General features: G+C 36.8%; 1 protein-coding gene across 8 annotated transcripts in view; it reads right to left on the minus strand.

Annotated features, from left to right (window-relative positions):
• Positions 1-24,779, minus strand: part of Cdk14 (cyclin dependent kinase 14) — a 567,752-nt gene that overhangs the window by 231,698 nt on the left and 311,275 nt on the right. For all 8 annotated transcript variants that reach the window (XM_063243002.1, XM_063243021.1, XM_063243042.1 and 5 more), the window contains one exon: positions 15,567-15,687. In XM_063243002.1, coding sequence (XP_063099072.1) covers positions 15,567-15,687 — 121 coding nt within the window. The remainder of the gene's footprint in view (positions 1-15,566; positions 15,688-24,779) is intronic.

Here is a 24,779-nt window from a genome sequence, read left to right on the forward strand (position 1 = left end):
TTGTTTCCAAAGAGTGTATCAGGCAGGAGGGTGCCAGAGAAGTGGATAGCAACTTTACAACAGAGAAAACTGGCAAACACTACCTGAGCCATAAGATCAAGAGTTACATCGCCTGCAGTAAGTCACACTGACAGCACACACTCTTGGTGGGATGCAATGAGACTGTGTCACTGCACCTCTGCTACTTCTACCAAAACATTACCAAATCCAGATTCAAAGACACTAAAAAAATACCTAAGCACTGGTCTTCAAAACTGTCAAGGTCTTCAAAAACAAGGAAAGTAGGAAAGTCTGCAGAACTATCCTAGTTAAGAGGAGGCTAAAGACATATGATAAGTGAATGTAATGTGGTAGCCTGAGGCAGGAGATTAGAGCGTGGAAAAACTGACTGGGGAAGGAGGCCTGACTGTTAACTACAGAATCCTAGGCGCAGAAAGGTTCCTGAAGACTTCTTGCAAGAATCTGAGCAGGGTTTTGATGGGTTAACCTACACTTGATGCCAGCCTGAGAAGGGAAATAGAGTAATTCTGCTGACCCTGAGGTGTTTGCTACGGTGTTCTCTCCCTGTAGTGTACCTTCATCCTATAGTGTGCCTTCATCTTTTATTTTCACTTGACTCAAATTCACTCTGCAAGGCCTATTTCTTTTCCTACCTTTAATAAATGTAAAACCTTGCTACTGCTTGTACTTGTCTTGACCAATTCTTTGTTCAGGAAAGAAGGAACCTAGAAACCACCTCTAAAGAGAGGCCCTATCATCCCAAAACCAGGTGACAATCCTAAAACAGAAAAATAAATTTAAGAAAAAACTAGCAAAACCAAAATAATGTTATGTACAAGCTAGATATAATAGTATAATCCTAGACACTCCTAGACTAAGGCAGGACAACAGTTTGAGTTGAAAAGTTCAGGGTTAGCCTGGGAAACACACTTAAAGGTAAAAAAAAAAAAAAAAAAGCAAATAAAACACAATTATTTAGTTAACAGTAATGCACCAATGTGGGCTCCTTGCTATGACAAATATGCCTAAGTTATATAAAACATTAAACATAGAGGAACTTAGGTGAGACATATTTCTAATGGCTTTGCAACATGTCCATAAATATGATACTATTCTAACTTGCTGTGATAGCGCACTCCTGTAATCCTAGCACTCAGGAGACTGAGGCAGAAGGCTTGTTGCAAGTTTGAGACCAGCCGGGGCTACAAAGTAAGCCCAAGGCTAGCCTGAATTGCATAGCAAGACCCTGTCTCATTAAAAAAAAGACAAAATAATAAAATAAAAGGTGTGTGTGTATATATATATGTTACTATTCTAAAATTAAAATACTATTTTTAAAAAAGACAAAATGAAGAACAGCCTTACCCTGGGCTACATAGAATTAATCACGATAGGTAGAAAAACTATGGTGTTTCTGGTTTTTCCCTAGGAATAGAAACAACAAAAATCCTCTGTACATTTTGATGGTCTTTTTCTTGGAAGCAATATGAACTATATGCTCTGGATGTAAAATGCCAGTTAAGATTCAAAAGGAAAGTACGTGTGCACTAAATTAATTAAAGATTAATTAAGTTTGACATAAAAGTATGTGAAAGCTGATATACATACTCTATGGCAAAGAAATTCAATATGAAAAAATTACTAACACTATTATGTTTAGGACAATGGAGAGGACTGTAGTCTGTGGAATGCAGAGAAAAAGTCTGACAGGGAAGGAATAAGAATTCTGTTCTTCATTAGAGAAAGAAAAAGGCAAGATCAAGGTACACGTTTGGGAAGTCTCTCTGATTGCTCGGCTGGGTTTAGTTTCCTAACTTTGCCTGCCATTATATGCTCTACTACTCTGATTTACTTATTTACAAATGTACTTGCCACCAACATCCCTCTCAGGAAAGGATTTGATCTCTTGTAAAGATACAGTCCAAAAATGAATGAAAGGAGTTATAGCGACACAGCAACATCACCCGACTTGAGTGAAATAGAGCTCAGTCACTAAAGCCAACGGCAGCTACACAGTTCACATTAAACATACATTAAAGCTCTGCTGAGATTTTATGATACAAGATCACTTTATATCTTTCTACTATAATAGGAACTAATTATATCCATCAGCATGCACACTCAAAGAATAGCTGCTTTCGGCACATAGTATTTCAAGTGTAATATACTTACTCATTTGTTTCATGAAGACATTATTGTAACATACAAAATGGTAATTAACTCCACAAATGATTACCCCACATAAAGTCCAGCTGACACTATTTTTTTAGTCTTAGTAAAAACAATATAAATATTGATTTTCCCTAATTTTTAGGCCAAACATCTCAGTAAACAATGCAGAAAGACTGTAGTGTTTCAAAATATGGTGCAATTAAAAGCTCAAAAAAGTCACAATATATTTGTGTATAATTTGAGCCCCTAATTAGAAAGGTTTAAGATTAGTTAGGCAAGAGAGTTCAAAGCAAAGATGACGGTTTCTAAAGTGGCAGGTTGGGGCTGGGGATTTAGCTCAGCGGCATAAGCGCCTGCCTTGCAAGCAGGCAGTCGTGAGTTCGATATCTGGTACTGATAAAAAGGAAAAAGACAGAAAAAAAAAAACCCACTAAAGTGGCAGGTTTACCTGGAAAGCCCCAGAGAGATGGTGATGCAGCACAGTCTGTGTGCTTCTCCATATGCAGAGGGGACAACAGCCTGCCTATCTGCCCCTGTCACAGCAGCCGAGGCTGCCCCATCTCATACAGACTTCCACACTCAAGAGTTGTAAAGGGCTCTACTCAAGTATGGAGCATGATTTAAGGCCACTGAGATCCTTCTGCATTATCAATATGCTGGGAAAGGAGGGCTGTAGATAAAGGCACTCTCCTGCTGCTCCGGCAGAAGGTAAGCAGATGATGAGAGCTGTAACTCAGAGCAAGCTCATTCTTCTTCCTTTCCCTATCAATATTATGCTGGCATCAGCAAAATCCTCAAAGCCCATGTCTATCCAAAACCAGCACTTGATGCAGAATCTCTCCTGTTTAATGTGTGCGTGTATCACATGATCTTGTTAGAATCTGTTTTGTGACCTACTAGGTGAGGTTTTGTGTTTTCAACAGATTTTCAAGTGTCTAATGCCTTTATTCTCAAAACTACGTATTGAAGAGTGAGCATCTACAGGAATGTAGATAATTCTGTTTGGAAAGGAGTTATATAATTCAAATGAATTCTCTGAACATGTGTATTCAAGGTCCAGTCAAAAGGAACAAAAAAGACACAGTAGATCAGCAAATTAAATGCGAAACACAATCTAAATTTAACACACAGAGATAAAATACTAAGTCAGAATCATTTCACATTAATTAATCTGGTAGGCAATTTTATTTAGCTATGGTTCACTGAAATACACCATTATTCAATGAAAGCTTAGAACTATTTGATGCGTGAAGGTAGTCCTATGTTTACCTCATTTTACTCTGAGGGAAGGTCTATATTCATGAAACAGACCAAAGAGTTTTTGTTTCCTAGGAGAGTAGCTTCTAAAAGAACAAAATTAAAAACAATTTTTGGCCTATAACCTGTAACAAAATTTATTATACATAACAAATATGATCTTTTCACTTTGGCATTCACAGTATTTGAGAAGTGAAAGATTAAAAAATTACACTGCACCATGCCCTTCGTGACTACTGAAGAAACTGAATTGATTAAACTGTCACTCATCATTTACTGTGGTTAGTGCTTCATTAGGCACCGATGGGCACAATACATCTTAGTCAAATACTTCTATGGAATACTTAGCTCTTGAGGCATGAAAACAAAACCTGGACTGTGAATAGAAGTCCCTTTTAGAAAACACTTGATTTAAGATGGTAAGCTTTTGATAAAAGGAAAACTTTGAGATTTGTATTTCAAACTACTCAATACAATTTCTTCTCTAAAAAGGTGTACTTATAAAGGAACTCTATCCAAATCAAAATGAAACAAACATAAAGAAGGAAGCACAGGAAGCAAAGATGTGTCAGAAGAGTCCATTTCCTGGGTGACCTGCTGCTGACATGGACAGAGGCTGCAGCCCAGAGCTTTCAGAGATGATTTTGCATGTACACTTTACACAGCACATGCATATGAATGCTGTGTTATTCATACTTTTAAATCAAGTGGAAAAGGAATACTTTTGCTCTGCTCCCATTATCTGAGCCAGAAACCTAGAAATCTCTTGAAATCTTTGTTTTTCCCTTACTATGCACATTCAGTCTAACTGGTCACATTTCAAATATTACTAAACACTCCTCCATTCCAATCGCTAGCTACTTTCCTCTGGCTTTCTCTACTTTTTCCCCAAACCATGCCTTTCATCTATATCCACAACTGTTAGATCTTTTATCTCTTAGTGATTCCTTTGTCTGTGGTATGAACTACATGTCCTTCAACCCCACATGGTGAATTCAGCTTAAAAGAACAGCTTTCTTGGCAAAGATGCAAAGCCTCCTTTACCCCTGCACCCTTGATCATCCATAAAGGACAAACTATTTGTCTTGACCTCAGATCCACCAATGACTACCTGTGTTATCAATCATTACATTGCCTTTCTCTCTGACCTGGAAGGCATGACAGGGCTTTTCCTGACCTTGTAGGCCCTGCACCTATCAATGCATGGTACAAAATGGATGAGTGAATTCCACAGTCTACAAGTGCACACATGGGACAGCAGCAGAAAAAAGTATTTCATTGAGGACTAATAGTATCATGCAAAATTGAACACTAAAAAATCAATTCATTAACTTAACCAAAATATCTCAACCCTGACTTAATTTATAAGCCACTCAGAAGGAACTGCAGCAGTCTCCATGGAAACTTCTGGGTCAGCAGTACAATTTACTTGAATGCTAAAATTTAGAAATAAAAGAGAGATGATACATCACCTAAAACACTACCAGGGACAGCTCTTCTCCAAGAAATAAATGTAAACCAAAAAGAAAAAAAGACAAAAACACTACTAAGCTGTGAACACCTTTACTTTGGTTATATGACTGCTAATGCAAAAAAGGAAGCCATATATTAAGGCTTCTCTCTGCAAATGTATTAATCCTTATGCAACACGGCAGGAATCAGGAAAAACCGTTCATGGACAATTATCTTAAAGATCAAACAAATAACGTGCTCAAGACATCTTTTTCGAGAAAGCATATCTGGCATATTATGAAAAAGAATGACTGCTAAAAACATCCATGTTGATTATTTTCCTAAAAGGAGAATTCTAACTTCAAATTCCAGTGTGGGTATATTTATTTCCAGTTATGAAATGGCATAGCTGCACTTTGATGGACTACAGTCATGAATGTTGAAATGAGTACTTTTACATATAGTTTATCTTTATATTATTTTAGTTTTATTTATTTATTTATTTATTTACTTACTTATTTATTTATTGGTCCCAGAATCTGGACTCAGAACCTTGCGTTTGCCAGGCAGGCACTTGTGCTGCTGAGTTATATCCCTGGCACAATGGGCTCTTTTAAGATATATGACAGAATTGCCAATATTTGACAGGAAAAGTAACTTAAAACTGTCTTAGAGAGTATATTGAATATATTTAAGCAAAAACCTTTCCATTGTAAATCCTCATGGCTCCTTTTTGGAGGGAAAACTGTGAGACTGGAATATCACCAAGACTTGGCTTGGAAAGCTAGCTGTGTGAACTGGATACAGTATGCATACTCTAAGTGAACAGGCCCCTGGACTTAGGCACAAGATCAGTGCTTGCAGGTACTGATGGAAGGTAGGGACCAGATTTTTCTCAATCTTGAGTATTCATTCAGGTATTGTTGTACATGTGGATGGATGAATAAAGACAATGTATAAGGGAGATCTTTGTGAGAACAGTGATGCCTTAGATTCTGTCGGCGCTATTTTGTTTTTTGTGGTCTTGCTCCCCTAGCCCTGTAACAGCACCAACCAGCGAGTGTGGGAAACGTAAGGAAACAACTCAGATTGGGGGTGAGGATGGGAGTGGTAAAATGGTTATAAAGTAATGATTAAAGAAAACTATAAATTGATTTCACAAGCTTACTAAAATTCTGAAAGTTTCTAAGTTAATGTTAGGATTAAATATGATAAATAGATGAAAATTTATATGGTTGCTATAATAAAGTTTTTAATCTGTTGAGTTTCCATGAGGTTATGAATATATTCAGATTTCTAAAAGCTAATATGGTAAAGCTTAGCAATAAAAGAAGAATCATTTATATTATCAAACAGAACAAATGATAAAAGCCTTGTCTAGCTCTACAGAAAATCCAATTAGGTAAACATCTCACTCAAAGAATCTATTGTCTCACATGGAAACACAGAGAAATATAAAAAGTCATAGTAAAAGATGAATGATCCACATATCTACAAGAAAAATACAAAGCTACTCAGATTCAGTTATCAGTTGTTACTAAGTGCCTGACATATTCTACGCCTAAGTTCAGTATATTTTTAATAACTGCGATAGGTTATTTTAGCTAACTTGGAGTTTGATTTTTTCCATTACTTTTCAATTACTTTTTTTTCTGACATGGTTTTACCAATAGAAATCTAAGGATTCAAAGAAAAAAAATTTAAAAACCCACAAATGTCTAAGCTTACTAATTATATTATATAATATCTAAAATCAAGAAAGCTATAAGTACCATAAAAATATGATTCCTGGGCTGAGAATGTTGCTCAGTGACAGGGCATTTCTCTGGCATGTGCGAGGTCTTGGGTTCAGTCCCTAGTTCCTCCCAACCCCATTCACAAAAAAAGGCTTCCCGCTTAAAATACACCCCAGATAGTGCAGTGTTCTGAGCAATTAATTCACAAGTGTCATAACTGCACTTGTGAATGCAAGTGCATTCACTTGCATTGTGAGATGTCCTCACTTCCAGTCCCTGAAGGGAAGTATGAAGTAGAAAAACTAGTCTCCTTACAACTGTTACTATAGAGTGAGGCATACAGAGGCTCCTACTTTCTGTTCAACCACATCTCCCTTCATTTGTGTCACTCTTGTGCATTAACTTAGCAGTCTGTCTTTCTACTTTCACTGGACTAGAAATTTTTTACTGGCAAGAATATTTGTTGAAAGAGTTTTACTGATTGGTTTTGCTTGTAATAGCAAATTTATATTGGTTTACACATACCAGATCCAAAGGACTTTACTTTCTACATTCCAGACTTTAAATTCATTTAAAATTTTTATCTTTTTAAAGAATTATGACCTCATATTTTATTCCCTTTCATTACTAGCTGATCAACCACCACATGACTTTTTTTTTTTCAAATTTGCTTTCACAAGTTGCTATAATCTCATGCACAGTTAAATGTAAGGATTATAAACTTCCACCACCACACTAGGAAGCTGGTAGTCATGAGGTTCTTGCCTACTGTTTGATGGGCTCCTACGCACAGGCACCTGCAATTCAAAGTTCTGCCCCACCTACAAATTCCCACAGGGCAAGGGTCCTAGCAGACAACTGTTCATAGTGGTAGCCATGAATACCACATTACCAACAAGAGTAGGACAAATACAAAATGCGCATAGACACCTGCTTCCTCTCCACCAAAACCAAGATGTCACTTAAGGAACAAGAATTTTAAACCAGGACCTGTTTTTAGAAGATGTAGATAAATATATGGCCATTTGGGCAGACCACAGGCTTCTACGACTTCCACTCAGAGTCAGAGGATTTACCTATAGCAAGTCAGAAAAGGCGCAGCCTCTAGAGGAACGGGTAAATCTGTAATGATGAGTCTAACAGCTGGAATTGGGGTAGAGGAAGGAGGCTTGAAAGTCTGTACCAAGAGTCACTGATCTACAGACCTTGTTGGACCATCTCCCACCTTACCACAAATTCTCCCTAGCATGGCACATGAAACTAACTCCAGAAGCCTTAACTAGCAGAGAATAAACAACCACAGCAGAGCGCAGAGTAAGGCACTGAGCAGAATAAAAGGGGTGTCAACTGAAACACATGCTTACGGGTGGATATGGCCATTAGTTTCTCTCCTTCAACCGACTGAGGATCTCAGCAGATCAAGAAACAGACTTTCAGCAACGAACAGTCCAACCCTGCCTGCACAGTATGTAATAAGCTGACCATTCACCTGTACCTCCTAAGTATACACATAGATATGGGCACCCTTCACAGTAAATGCACAGCCAAAAACTGCTATCCCTTATTTAAAGAAAGTTTCCAAGTGAAGTCAGAGAAAGAGGGCTCACGAACAACCATATATACATATAGTACCTGATTTATTTTTAAAAAATGGGAAGTTAGGAAATTAACAAGCTTGTAAAATAAAGAACACGTTTTTTAAAAATAGAAGATTAAAATAGGCGCGCCAATAAAAAAGTAGCACAAATTTTCAGGAAGTAATTTTTGTAAGAATTAAAATATTTTAAGTTTTTATATTGGAGGGAAAATACCTAGCACCAATAAAAGACACTATCAACCTAAATAATCATGAAGTTTAGAATATTAGGGATAGAGAATATAATACTCTCAAAAGGAAAAGTAGATGGGAGTACATGAACAACAGAAGATTACAATGAAACCAGACTTCTCAGTAGCAATACTGTAAGTGCTAACAACATGTAACAATGCACTGAAAATCTTAATATTTAAATATAATATGATGATTAGTTACATACTTAGCCAAACTTCATCAACTTGTGTGGGAGTAGAATAAAGTCATTTTCTAAAAAATATTATTAGAAAATTACCTCTCAATCTACCTTTTCTTTGGAAACTAAAGGAGGATGATATGGAAATCCAGTATGTATAGAATTTGCAATCAGCAAAATTCCATAAGGAAAATAAATTCATCTCAGTCAGAAAGACTTATGGATGTGTTTGAACATTTGGAAAATGTTTTCCAAAAACTACTGACAAATATTTTATAACCAAAAATAATCAGCAATAAAAGGAAGATAATTAAATTAACAAAAATAACAAATAAATCTGGAGAAAGCAAAAGGTTACATGGCAAGGATTTATAACAGTAAATATTATTTGATTTAGCCAAAGGAAATACTGATATTCACATTTCAAACTATAATACAGATTCTATGCTGGGAGAAAGAAGCGAAAGTGGAGACGGACAAGGTGGCAAGGTAAGTTACATCCACATCTATCATAATACCTACTCAAGAGACACTAAAACAGCAAATTCATAACAGCAACATGAGCACTACTGTGACACAAATGAGGCAGACACTGTTTCCCCAAATCTAAACTGCAAAATTAAAGGCTGGGAATGGGTGAAGTGATTGTTACTAATGAGACAGCTGATTGTTACTGGTTATTTCTGCAACAGGATTTATTGTGATAATTTGCTGATTTGAAAACTGAAGATAAAGCAAGCTAAGGGATTTGGCCAACTAAGGTGACCAGACATCCAAGAAGTGGAGGGGTCATAACACAGGTTTGTAGTATGTTTTGTTCTACAACTCTGCCTATCGCTATCCCCTCTTTATACAGCAAAGCACTGTTACATGTTCAGAAGAAAGATTTCTATAGGAATATATATATATATATATATATATATATATACATATATATATAAAACTTAAAATATAATAGGGATAAGCATACATCCAACCTTCTCTAAACTTTGAGTATTCATCTACATATTCCTAAAACACACACACACACATACACACACACACACACACACACACACACACACACACACAGAGAGAGAGAGAGAGAGAGAGAGAGAGAGAGAGAGACTATTCTGAGTCAAAATTTCTAATTCTATAGAAGTATGCTATTTACTGAAAGCCAAATGCAGCATTGTTGGGTGCTATATCCTAATAGAGACTCAATACATTTAACTTGGTTGATTGACATACTAAGAGTTAATAAGAACATCATTCCCAGCATTTGTAGAATTTTGTATTTCCTAAAAATGTCCTATGTAACCTTATTTTGTTATCCTTATAAATGAGTAAGATAGCTAAGTACACAGAGGAGTCCAACTTTTGTAGTGTGAACTAAAGAGCTCAATGTGGTGGGGCAGCCCTATAATCCTAGCACTCCAGGAGGCAGAGGCAGGAAAACCTTGAGTTCAGCCAGGGAAGTTCAGCCATTTAGTAAGACTATCTCAAAATTTAAAAAATCAAAATCATAAGAAAATCTACTTTGTGTGTAGCCGATTTGAAAATAATGATTAAAAAAATGGGGAAATTTTAATTTGTTTTTAAAATATTTGGTAGTGAAGACTATATACAGTGCCTTATTTTATATATTATCATTTAACTAATTTATCACTAAAAGATATAAATACACTATTCATCACACAAATACATTAATAGTGAGATGTAAAAACCATAACTACATTACAATTTTGATTAAAAAAAAGAGGCACTTTGTTTCAGTACTGCAAAGCCATCACTAACTGGCATTTCACTGGCCATTCTAAATGCCGTAAAAATATAATAGGGGACTGTACTTAGGGAGAAAATTCATTATTAGTCATTGTCCTATAGGCATTTTGTGAGAAATTTTAGTTTATAACCAACAGTCCTTAGGTGACTTTAAATGCATTAAATCTCTTCTGATCAGTGTTTAGAAAAATTATTGCTTTTATGTATTATGAGACAACTACAAGTCACAATTAAATTCTTGTTTAATACACATACGACACAAATTCCTCAAGTATTAAGAAACTCTACAAATGTCTTCCTAGGAGGATAAGCTATATGGTGACACTAAATCGAAGGGACCGTGGTAGTGAGAGGGGGCTCAGAAACCACGACTGCCACCATGAGCTCTGCTTTCAAACACTCAGAAGTCTTTCAGGCCATACTTAGCTCTCTTGTTACGTTCCACTGCACTACATCAATTCTCTTGGATCATAAATTCTTTGGCAGCTTTCAAGAGTTCTTAACAAGTTGTGATATTTGACAAAGTCTAAGTCTTGTCCTCTTTGGTCACATGACTTGACGAATTAGAGATTGTACAAACAGTGATGATAGAGAGGTGACTTTACATAGCTCATGAACCTGGACTCTCATTCTTTCTGGATTCTTTTGAAAATCGACTCTTTCATTTTAGCAGAAGAGGTAAATAAGTAATGGACAGAAGCTGTAAAAATGTATGTGAGCTAGACACTGCCTTCAACCCAAGGCTTCAGGTCTTCGTTTATTTCGAAAAATTCCTTGGCATAGACTCTATTAGAAGACTGATGTTAGAACAGGAAAGTTGTTCACCGGCCACTGAGAATGAGTGAAAGCTTCTCGCTTTCTAGATGTGCTGAAGATCTAACAGGCTTGAGAGTAACTAGAATGCAAATTTAAATGAATTTGTGTTTTATAGTCTCTTTAGTAGCAAAATAAAGACTGATTCCTTAAAAATCACCGTAAGAAATTATGCACTATGTTGTAAAGGGTGAGGAACTTGAGTAGGTTGGCTTTGAGTCTAGATGTTGGCTCAATTTGTTGCCTGCACATTCTTAACAATACTACTCAATCTTTCTACTATTTGCTTTCTTTTACCATAGCTCAGTACATAAGCAATTAAAACAGGGATTAGAATACAGTTTTCATTCAATAGAAGTACCTATACCTATATTATTATTACTTGAGTTGCAAATTTAACCACGGGACCTCAAATTAGGCAAGTTTATTTAAGGGCTGGAGATTTAGCTCAGCGGCATAAGCACCTGCTTTGCAAGCAGGCGGTCAAGAGTTTGATCCCCAGTACTAATAAAAAAAAAAAAAGAGAGAGAGACAAACTTATTTTCAAACATGGGGCTATACCAAAGTTCACTTAAGACTTTCCTGAGTCACCAGCAAATAAACCTGAGTCCTAGGAAAATTTCCTGTTTCAAGAGAGATCATTAAAGATGATGGCAGAACTTTGTTTACTGGCAGATTGTTTTGGTGATTTGGCTTATTTAATAAAATGCAATGCTAAATGGCTTTACAATACTTAATAAATAGGCAATCTCTTCTGATACATGCAAAATGAAATTTCACTACAGACTGTTCTCTATATATCAAGATTAGAATGGAAAATTTTTCCTAACCGCCCAGCTGCTACAATGTTAAATAAATTAATTTTAATCTTAAATGAGATGTAATAGAGGAACGAGTGATTTAATATGCAATCTCATTACATTTGACAGGCTTATTTATAAATGATTTGCCCCACATTTTGACAAGCATAGTTAATATGTTAATTACCTCTTAAAAAGACGATGAAAGGGAGAGACCCTGGCATGCTATCATTCTTTGCATATGGTGTTGGGGGTCACTATATTTGAAACCTAAAAGCACCAGGATGTTGAGATAATCACTTCTTAGTTAAAGATAATTTAGTCATCTGATATTTAAAAGTAATCCCTTAAAGTAATCCCAAGCACTGCCAGGTTTAGGAAACAAAGGCAGCCCTAAACATATTTACAAGCTTCTATCAGGAACATGAAGCTTTTTGGATCAATGATCTCAACATCCTCAGCTAGAGTAGCCCTTCCTGGCAAGCACAGAGCTGCACTGAGAAGCTGCTTTCACATCTGAACTTCTCCTAATGTGATTTTCAGAATCCGGTAAGCCGTTTTGGTTTAGAAGCTTAGCAATGATTTCCGATGCTCTGACTATAAAATCCAAGAATTAAGAGAAGTTATACAAGAGGTAATGTTCAATATGAGTCTTCTGCTTGGAGCCTTCTTTATAGAAGGAGACAAAGATTTCAAAAAGCAATCTTTCTTGATGATTTCTCAAGTCCCACGATGTTTTCATATATACCCAAACGGTTGGAGACCTAGAGGACTGAATCATAATAGTCTGTCTCTGATTTTCATCACTTGCTGACAATGTTAATGCCTCTGTGTCTTCATTAATATTTTCATTGCCTGTGGCTATTTAAACATAAAACTGGAAAATGTAACACTGTATAGGGATCGCTAGTTTTTAGTTAATACCCTACTGCCCTCGATGTTAAATGAACTGTAGAAATAGCCTAAAACTACTGCCACCTGCCTCCCTGTTATTGTCTATGGGTTAATAATATTTATACTTCTCTTTGGTGCAGCTGAACCGTGATTTGATTACAGTCCCATTTCTAGGGGTCTGAATATCAGCATCAGTGTCATTGATTATACAAAAATCACTGCCTTGTGAATTTCTCTCTAACTAGAAAACATATATGTTTTACTTGACTTATAGCATAATAACAAAATAGCTTTTAGAAAATGGCTTGGAATGAATCAGGTTCAGGACAACAGGCATAGCATAGCCATAACTCAGATTTTAGGGCTTAGAAGTAAAGAGAAAATCAGCAGGGGAAGTTTCTCACATCTAACACATTTATTGTTGGTTTTTGGCAATGAATAATACTGGCATATGGACAAAAAGGTATTTGGGGTCTACTATTTTCTATTAGTTTTCCTGTCTTCCTCTTAAATAAAAGACTTCTTGGATTTCCATTTATCTCTGTTCAAAGTGAATTTGCAGGAAGTGCCACATTATCTTTCTAAAACATGAAAACACACACATGGAAAGAAAAAAGAGACTAGAAAACACATATCAGAAACAAATATATTAGCAAGTCAGAGTCCACCCAGGTAGTTCTTTGTACATTACAGAGCAGCTTTAAAAGTGCAAGCAAAATTAGCCTCCAATGTATTAAAAACAGTTTCTCCTGACTATGAGTGTACAGTCCTAACCGAACAGCCAAGCAACTAACAAAACTGGCTCCAAAACACAAATGCTTCCAATCTAGGCTATCTTGGCAGAGTCCTTAAACTGAGCTTGTTGAAAGACAACCTAGGATTTCCTTAATAAAAAAGCTGAAAAAAACATTGCACCACTTTAGAATTTCAAAAAAAAAAATGATTAGTTGTAGAATTAACTCTCCAGTAAAAGCAGAAAGCGTGAAATGAATGAGGACGTTAGTAATGGATATCCTGATGTCTGCACTGGCCTTTGTTTCCAACCTTTTCCTCTACTGCAACCACTGATCCAAATATCTGCTTTGCCCAAGACCTGACCCAAATACAGGAAGCCCCTGACTTACAAACAACGTTCTTTCCAGGAGAATATTTCCTAGGTCAGATTCATCTGTAAGCCAACAAAGGGAGTCTTATACAATCCACTTGTGAAAGTTTACAACCTGAATATTCATTCAGGGACTTGCTGTATCTATTACAGCCTAAGAACCTACTTTGGAGAAAAAACATTTAACTTTGTAAACAACCACTAGAAAAAAGCAAGAACTATGATGAAGAAAATAGATTAGTTCAACCATTGAATGGTAAATAGTCATCTTTATTTTCAGCATTTCAGTGGTACTGAATTTATTTATAAGGCATTACAAAATTTATGAGAACTGATCTGAAGATGTTTGATGACCTAGATTCCTTTACACCTTTATTGAAAGCTACTAATCTACGTCTTACAAAAATAAATATATCTATGTGTACATAAAATAGTACATAGATTTTCACTGGCTATATAGATTCTTAAATTTCATTCTTAGGAGCATTGCTGGAACCTAAATTAAGAAAAATCTCTTCTGTGCCCTACATTGCCAGGAACCTGATCTTTATCCTTCCTTAAAATAGTTGGACCAAACAGTTATGGGAAGAAGCCAGGCCTTATCACAACTTTATTACTAATAGCCAAGACTACCAGGGTGAAGGCAATACATTAAGTTCATAGCAGTAAGATAAACATGTGCTGAAGTTTCACTGAGGCCACAATCTCATGCTTATGATCTCATGATTATGAACATGTAGCCAAATGATATGGGGGCAAATTATTTAGGGAAGATTACTATTAAAATAGAATAGCTAAGTGGATTATTTTACTTAGAATACAATTGTGAGTCTAGAAAAAGGACCTCTCTCTGAATAAAAGACAGGATGGACAGACACTAGTAAGCCTCTCCTCGGTGCTAAAAACAGGATTATTCTCTTACAGTTATTATATTTAAATTATACTTGATTGGAAACAAAGAGTAGTTTTACCATTTATAGTTATTACATATTAAATATTGTTGGATCTTTGGAACTCATCAAATAGATTTTTTTAAACTCTGTTTAACCACTACATAAAACTGAGATTCTACTGAAATTAAGTGTACAACACTTTTAAAGTAATCATTTTATTTCATTTTGGATCACTGCTATCAGGAGTTGTTAAGGGGTATACTGTGACCTAATTTGGGGCTTAAAAGTTATATCAAAATTTTCAGTCCACTTATCTGAGCTTTATTGTGAATTTAAAAACATGCTCTCCATTAATGCTAACTCTAATGCTATTTGGAGATGTAGAACTCATTGCTGTAAAATAAAGCCACAAATGAGGACCCTAAGGGAGAAAACCATAGTAACAGACAGGTAGAAGAATGTCTCTATCCCTGTCCATCGAGAGCCATTCCCAGACACCATCTACAGGGGCCCAGTGATTGGGGAATTCTCCCAGTCATGTTTTGAAAAATCCGCACATAGGGAATCTCCCGCACCACTGATCTTCATTCTCCAGTGAGGATGTCTGTTCAGGGATGACCTGGACCACACCCGCACTCAGATTAGCTCGCCTGAAAGCTCCCATTTCTCACCACATGTCAAGGCAGGTAGAGTATTCCGTGGAGCCCAGGAGCACATCTGGAGGCCGGTACCACAAGGTAACCACTTCGTTGGAATATGTGTGGCTGGGGACAGATTTTGCTCTTGCAAGACCTGTGGGTTACATGAAATATAAAGAAGTTTAACAGGTAATAACAGAACCAGTTTCAAATCTGGATATTTGCAATTTTAAAAGGCTAAACATCATTGTAATGCAGTCATGATATGTCAAGATTAACACACATGTTGAACATATTGTTCTGTGTTTTGAAGCCTCCTCAAATAAAGCAATGGTGTCATAAATCTAATAAAATAGCAGAGTAAATAAATACTTCACAAACTGTTGGCTATCACAGGAAAGATGAGAAATCTTCTGGATTTTTCATGGTAGGTTACCTAGAACTCTAGTTCTGAGAGTTTTTTACAGTAAGCTTACCATCACATACTTACTTAAATTTTTATGTAGTATTTAGGAACATGACTTCTCCTGTTTAGTAAATACAATGTCACAGTTTCTAATTACATGTAAAACTTAAAGGACAGGGGCTGGGGAATTTAGCTCAGCGGCATAAGCGCCTGCCTTGCAAGCAGGCAGTTGTGAGTTCAATCCCCAGTACCGATAAAAAGGAAAAAGACACACAAAAAAAAAAAAACTTAAAGGACAGCTGGTGAGACCAAAATTAATAGTCACTCAAATTTTTCAACAATGCGGGTTTTAGAATAATGTGATAGCATGTTACATTTGGTGTGTGTTTATAAACACATCAAAATGCACAGATTATACACATACAAACATATTCATGGGTACATGCACATGAAGAGAATATTTTCCGGAACAGAGTTCCATAATAGTCTTTTACTTTGTAAGGTTTTATCTTACCTCAATTCAAGCAAAACTAAACAACAGATAAAATAATAGGGATGGGAAAGTGTGTCCAAATCTGATAATCTCAGCAAAAGAGTTAGTTACTTATCTGACTCTGCTACCATACAGAACCCAAAGAGCTAAGCGCAAGGCCTCCAACAGGTTCTGGCTCATGTCCTGTGCTGTATCAAGTGGGATGCAAAACACATTCTGGCTGGGTTCTTCTGGTTTTCGTGAAGCCCTGCTGTCAGAAAGTTAGGCCATAGGGATAAGACTATGAAAAACTATGAGGTTTTCTTTGACAGCTGAGATGACCGGGCTAGTTATTAAAAAATTGTGGAACTTCCAGTTGTAAAGAGAAAACAAGACCTCAAAATACCTCAGAAACAGTGTAAATCAAAATATTACATTTAATTTCAGATCAAATATGAGTTTGCTAAATTGGTTAAATATTTTTGGGAAACATAAATAGTTAAGTACCTGGTCTGTATTGTTTTCTTTCTGCCACAAGCTGAGGTCAAAAAATATCCTAGTTTCATTCAGAGGGGCCACATAACTCCCCAAAAGAATAGTGAAGATGCCTTTTTATTATCTAATTTTTTGAACTATTAGGATTGAGTTTCTTAAAATGGTTTGCATGTAAACGTGTCATAGAGAGTGAAGAATGTCGTTATATTTTTTAGAAACAGCCTTCTGTGTCACTTGAGGAAAAACCACATCATTTCACATTTATATAGTTAGCCAAATAAAGCAATTTTTGTGGAAAGTTCTTATATACTGATGAACAAAAGCTTTTCACCCTAAAGCTGTTTCTGTCTTGTTAATAAGTCCCAAATATTTCAGGGAGGGAGCAAATTATTAAAACAATGGCTCAAAGATGGGGAAAAAGACAAGAGATATAGACATACAACTACATTTTCCCCAAATATTTTTAGTAAAGATAATAGTATGTATTTATACAGTTCATGCATCAAAACACCCTTACTCATGCAAAATTTATTAAACTGTATCCTCCTGCTGAAAGAAACCTGTAGGACAGGATTAATTAGCACAGCATGTGTGAAAGCTTTCTTTCTCTGTCCTTTGTCAGTTGCTATGGTTACACTACAGGAAGAGAACTACACTACCTTTAAAAAAAAAATGAAGTTCATGGGTTATTACCAAAACTTCTTACATTAATGTTTGGTTTGAATTAAAACTCAAATAGCCATGGGAAATGGTAAGCAGATGAGTATAGGTTATCTGCACACTGCTGCCTTGGTGAGTATGAACAAGAAAGTATATAAGTACGTAAGGACCTCTAAAATGCCATACATAATAATCACTGCATGCAGCGCTAAGGTTTGGCACATCTACTTAAGAGAAGACCCTAAAGTAGGAGAAATCCTGCCACTGAAGCCTTACTGCCAGTGATTCACAGCTGGGCTGCCCTGAGATAAGCAGGGTAGCAACAAGAGATTGCTGAAGGAGCTAAGAAGCTTTTAGCCAACTACTCACCAGTGAAAGACTTGCTTTTCTTCTCTGTCAGCTACCTTACAGACAACATTGGCTGCCACCCTTGCATCTGGTTCTAGCATGGAATAAGTAACAGGACAGTGTTTCTGATATTTACTTGACAGCTGAGATGATGCTCAGCGAGATGAGCTCTTCAGTAACAAATAAAGAAACCTCACTAGCTCCCTCATCTGTGGTAGACTTGGTTGACCACTTCTCTTATTTTAAATTCTCTCTGCTACAGAACAGTGAGCCAAGAAAGACATGGTCTTCTGGAAAATGCCACCCTCCCCCCGCGCCCGCCCGCCCCATTTCCCTCTTCAGGGGTAATCTGCTAGGAAACACTCTGAAACCCATGCTTTCTCAAATGGAAGCCCTCTGTAGGGCATCGCAGTCAATGTCATGCTCTTAATCGACACACAAGTGATTTCCTCCAAAATGCTGCCTCTAACTCAAACTTATCTTTGAGCTTTGGATCTGGTTCTAGTTAGTACACCATGAGACACAGGTACCAGAATGTCCTCCCAGCACTCAGGACAACTGCAGCCAGAAGTTACTAGAGGAACGTGTCAGAACAGGAGCAAATATATTTTACTGGTAAAACAGTTCTGGGTGAAGAACAACCAAAGCTGTTTTAGCTGTACATAGATATAAAGGAGATTTTATGTTCCAAGCATAAAATTACTGTTTCCAGTTCCACTGTATTCTTTTTCTGTAGGTGGTAAAATCGGTTGGGAACTTGGTTACCTAACTCTATGGAGAAAAGTGCTGAATCTAGCATAAGGGTTCAGATACGATATTTCCCATGTCTGTGCTTTGTCTAGGGAATCAGGAAAGAACTGGCAAAACTTACTCCTTTCTAAGAAAATGGATTTAATAATGGCTAATGCTAGATGAATTAGCAGCAGTCAACTAAAATAGGGTGCACAGCACTGTCTGACAACTTGAGAGTCCTTTAAGAGAATGGGCCACTGTTGGTCCTTGACAATGGTTTCATGAGTCATCCCACACTCCTTCTCAACATATCTCATTCCCGTTTGAAAGAGTGCCTTGCTCTTCATTATAAAATCATTATGTCTAGAAGGACTCTTTTCTTTAGAACTGGACTCCAAAAAGATGTGACATGCTTGTGTTGCATTTCACTATGGGACAGGCTGGCTGGTGAAAGACCTTCAGATTCCATGAGTGGGTTCTTGGTAAATAAAGGCAGAGGAAGAAAGATTTCTTTCCCATTCCACAATCCTTAGGATTGGCAAAGAATTTCTTCTTTGACATAATGTTTTATTTTATTATTTTTTTACTTTATTTTTATTTTTAAAATTTTTTTTATTTTAAAAAGATTAAGACAAAAGAGGACAGAACAAAACAGATCAAAACAGAACAATGTAAGCAACACAGTACTTCATCACAAGACCTGATATTAACAGTGGCTACCATAATGTCTCTTTCTTTGAAATAGTTTAGCATATCTTCACATACAATAGCATCAAACACAACAAAATAGTATAAAACCATTCAAGAGAATGAAAGTATTACAGGGCATTCAGAACCAAATAACCAAAAATGAACAATGGCTACTATATTATCTCATTTTCCATAAAAAATTTATCACACATAATAAAATCTGGTAAGATACAACATGATAGAACCAATGGAAACAGAAGAACAAAAGCATGGTAGGACTTCCAAGCAAGATGATAACATAATGTTTTAATAGGGTCTCCTTTCTTCTATAGGATTTATGTGAAGTATCTTACCATGCAATGAAATTGTTTCAATACTCTCCATTGCTGCTTTTATAGGGTAGCCATAAGGAACCAAGAGGTTAAAAAAAAAAAAGAAAAAAAGCAAGTGTTTTCTTATTTTCTGGCATTCTTCAGGGTTCTGAGTTTTCCTCTGCACTCGACACATTTTCCTTGAAGAATCTTAGCTACTCACATGGCTTCAGGTACTTCCTATTGGCTGATGATTTCAAATGTATCTGTAGCACTAATCTTCCTTAAATATTGAGATTCTCAATAAGAAATATCAACTAAGATCTTCCATAAGTATCTCAGTTTAATTTCTCTGTGTGCATTTCTCCTCCAGTTTCTATAATTAACCACTATATACCACCAACCATCCATTTATTGAAGCCTGAAGTCTTGTTTTATTGCAGGCACTCTCAGCTTACAAAATTATAAAATGCAAGATATTTAACTTTAAAATTTCCCTTCTTTTTTCCTTCTTCTTGCATCCTGATTATCATTTCTTACAAGGCTATTCCATTAGCTTAACATGTGTCATGACACAGTGAAATCAATTCCAAAATAAATTCTACACAGTAAATGGCTTGCACTTATTGCATTTAATTTTACTAAGAATTAAAATGTCAACAGAACATTCTTCAATGAAAGAAACAGAAGACTTACACACCCAATCTTCAGGTATCATCACTATGAAAGCAGGACAGCCTCCAGTTGCTTCCCTACCTCTTGTCACCTCAGGAAACCCATTCTTTCCAAGAATCTGGGAATCTTAGGGCCAAGTCCATTCTTTGTATCCTTTTCTCTCCCTCAAATGTAGTATCTTTGTATTCATTTCAAGCCAAACTCCTACTTTAACAGAAACTCTTTATATGACACCAACATTCCTCAAATGTTTTTATTAGAATTTCACTCTTTCTACTGAATAAGAGTATTCTTTGAACTTAACATTTAATAACATAAAATCAAGCCCAGAGATATCTAACTAGTAAGACGATATTTTAATTTACTCTGATTGTTTAACTATCTCTAAATGTTTAGAGTCACCAATTTATGTCTAACTTGTCTATGTAAATGGCAGAGTTTAAAACCTTTTTGGTTTCAAATAGCTGAAATTATCATATTTTAATGAAGATGTCTCAAACAAGGAAGAAAACACTCAAATAATTAACTTTCCTATATAGAAAATTTTAAGGTTCTTTTTTTTCTAGTTTTGTATAAACCACTGTAAAAATGGCATCCTTCTCTGGGAAATACTTGTTTAAAGGAAAATAATAGCTATGGTAAGTTCACTTAGTGAGAATTCTTTTGCTAAGCACCAGTGCTTTTGCTGTCACATTAACCTGCATATGCAGCAAAACTAAGTTAATAGTGATCTAGCACTACTCAACTGCAGCTCCCTGATTAAATACAGAAGCTTTCTAGCCTCAGTTTACATGTAGAATGAGGCACTGAGAGTTTGGGTCAATAATTTGTAGCCTGAGAGATGCTCACCTGTCATAAATAAATTTTCTTAGAAAACAGCCATATGCACTGATCCATGTATGGTAACAGCTGCGTTTGCATCAAAGAGCAGAGCAGAGTTGATACAGGTGGTATGTTAAACCATGGCGTTTAACATGTAATATTTTGCACTTAAAGCATTCCTTCAAGCTTTCTTAGGTTACTTAACTAGAGTTTAGGGATCATCCAAGGACTGACACTCAGGACTCCATGAAAGTATTACTAAAACTCTTGTTCATCAAGTGTATGAAGATCATAAATGCGCAAATCTTCAAGTGCTTGAAGTAATTTCATCTCATTGGTGCATGCACCCTGCTACATCAGCATTAGCAGAGAACGCAAACTCACTCTCAGCAGAGTACAAGTGACTGCCATCATTTTCACAGCTCATTGATTTAAAGTTCATTTTCTAGTTTCTACTTCCCAGTTAATGAAAATCATAGTTATTATTCCAATGCTATATGACACCACAATATAGAAAATGAATTTCATAACTTGACTAAATCAGCAATTTGAATGAATTTCTATATCTATGCTGATTTGTTTTCAAGTTTAAAAAACTAAAGGTAGAAAATACCAAATTAATCATATGAATCTAAATTCTAAATCAAAACACATTCAGGTCTTTAAAATATTTGCATGCAGATGTACCTTAATATATTACCCAAAGACTATGAGTATGCATCTGTATTGTTAAGGAAAAAAATTTATGAAAATAATCACAATGATAAGTAGGTCAAATAAAGTAATGATAATTATGATTTATTCCTAAGGTATTACTTGACATAATATTAGAAATGTCAATATGTACTCATTAATAAATTAAGCTTATGTTTACTTATTTTTTGGCAGGATTGTGAACTGAACTCTGGGTCTTTGCACTGGGCTATATCGTCAGTCCTCTTTTAGTTTTTTTACTTTGAGACAGTCTCCCCACGTCATTATGTTGCTTAGGCTAGGCTCAGTCTTGTGACCTTTCTGCCTCAGTCTCCCAGAGTGCTGAGATTATAGGTATGGACCACCACTCCCAGATAATTTCTTTACCTTTTAAAATAAATAAGACATTAGAATGTTTCTCTGGAAATCTTTTGAGAAAATCATTCTTATCGCCTTCCTCAATCACCCAGATTTTTGTTTTGTTTTGTTTTTTAAGTAGGCAGATCAGGGCAATTGCCTGGGCATTTTTCTGTTGCTCTAAGAAAACATCTGAGGCTGAGTAATGTATAGAGTAGAAGACATTTGGCTCATAGTCCTGGTCGCTCTGTTGCCAGGAGCAGGCTGCCAGCATCTGTGCAGTACCTGGTGGAGGTCTTTTTGCTGTAGCAGTACGCGTAAGAGGATGTCACAAAGTAGGAAAAGTGAGAAGTATGCAAGCTCAGCTTCCCTTCCTCCTCTGACACAGTCACTAATACATTGTGTGGGCCCTACCCTCACAACTACCGCTTCTAACCACCACCTACAGGCCCCATCTCCAGATATCCTTAGTGTTTAAATCTGAGGATTAACTTCCAACATGTGAACTCCTGGGGAAATAATCCTGCCCATAATAAAGTTTTTACCTGGTCCAACAGACCAGGTAATACAATACAAAACAAAAATCAGTGGGTGCTTTAGTGTTTAGAATACATATGTAAAACAGATGAGAACTCATTGAGCAATTAAAAGCTCCAGGAAACCTAAGGATCTCAGGATTTTAAATGCATTATATCATTTAATGGTTACACTAACCATGAAAGTAGTATGATTACTAGTATCCCAATTTATTAGAAAGAAAACTAATTCCCGGAAAACTAATTTACCTTTGGTAACACTGCATGTAGTGGCTAAGCCAGGATTTTAATGCAGGCAGTGTAAGCATCTCTCTGTGAAGACTGGAACCGTGGGAGCCAGTGCCCAAGGGAAGAACCCTAGGTCAGCAGGTTCAATGTCCAGAATGATTAGAGGTTAGTACAATGAGAGGACAAAGAGGAATGGGGCTGAAGGAAGACAGGGAAGACAAGAAGGAGCAAGGAGAAAACACAAGCTGGTTATCCTGGAAGAAGATTGCAAAAATAGGACAAACAAGAGAAAGACAGACATCTCAAGAGCCTTAGAGTAGAAAAACATCCCTCCACGGAGAGCAAAATTTGACAAGGAGTACATTGGAGAGTTCTCTCAAATCTCCAACACAGGGTCGAGGTGCTGAGCAGCTCTCACAGGCCTGGCTCACCTGTTGTCAGGTGGGAACAGCAGAAGGCAGTGTCCCAGACTGCAGCACCAACGCCCAGGCCTGAGGCCTGGGAGAGCAGCGGCGGACAGTGGAGCAAGATGAAGGCTGTTCATCTGAGGGATCATGAGCAGCCATTTTCTCCCCAGAAACCTCAAGCTAGGGGATGGCTAAAGCCCATCAAAAGTGAAGGGGCCAGCGATAAATAGCACTGAGAGAAAGAGCTCTTCAAGGCACACTAAGGTGAGTATTTTAAATGTTGCATGAGAAGAAAGGTAGGCAGCCACTTTTCACCTCCCAATAAGAGGTTTTTTTAATGTCTTCACAACAAAACACACTCTTCTCAATCAAAGCAAATCAATGACATAATTACTGAGTCAATTTATGAAAAAAAGGTTTAGTTTTACTGGATTATTATACTTCTTAATTGTCAAGTTTTCTAAATTATCTTCCATCATGCTGTTGGTTTTGTTTTTTAACCTTATTTTTGAAGTCAAGTTATATTTTTGGGCCTCAACACTGTCCTCAACACAGGAGTGCATATAATATTGTTATAAAATCTATCAGCCAAGAGACATGAATGTTCATTACAGTCTGTGACATCTGATGACGATCCTGGGTGCCCTACAATCAGACAGGCAAGGCTAAAGTAGTAAATAGCCAAACTTCAAATTTCTAAAACTGAGCATTTGGGGAACACTTCCAAAAATACATTTCACTCCTATAGCTTAAGAACACGTCCCAGTCACCACAGGGGAGAATCAGCACTGAGCCTTCAAGCTGGAAAGCAGGTGGGAAATCTGCTTCTCCTAGGCACCATCGCATCACTCACAGAGGCAGGAGGCCGAGGTCTGGAGCTCCGTCCACCCTGCTGTATCGTCTCTCATCAGCTCTCTCCTTTCCTCCTTTCCAACTCCATGGTTGCCTCAGACTCTCAGCCTTACTCTTTAGGGTCCTGGGCCTCAGAAAAAACTCCTCTCTGTTCTCCCATGCTCAGCTGCAAATGTCCTTCCCTTCCTGTCACCTGACAAGATAGTGTCATTCACTGTGTAAGTTATGCTGGACCATCCTGCAATGTGATATTATTTAGGGAGAAAGACGAATCTGAGTTTCCAATGCTTCATCTGTGAAATGGACCTTCTGGGCTTCATCTTGAAAATCTAAACTCTAAGGAATCATAGCCTCTGTTCCTGCAGCAAGCTTGTTTTTTTCCTATCCCCTTCTACATTCTACTCAGGTGTCAGTAGATTACTCCAATGGTGTAATTTTCTTCCCTTCTGTCAGATCCTTGGCAAGGTGTGCCTCACATGCAGCAGTACTCAGCCAAAGAACGACTATTTATCCTCCAAAACTCTACTCAGGGCAAGTCCCCAGAAGCTTCACTGATTCATTC

This window comes from Cavia porcellus, unplaced genomic scaffold (assembly GCF_034190915.1).
Source record: "Cavia porcellus strain 051 isolate PalLab524CR breed Dunkin Hartley unplaced genomic scaffold, mCavPor4.1 scaffold_2, whole genome shotgun sequence".
Lineage (NCBI taxonomy): Eukaryota > Metazoa > Chordata > Mammalia > Rodentia > Caviidae > Cavia > Cavia porcellus.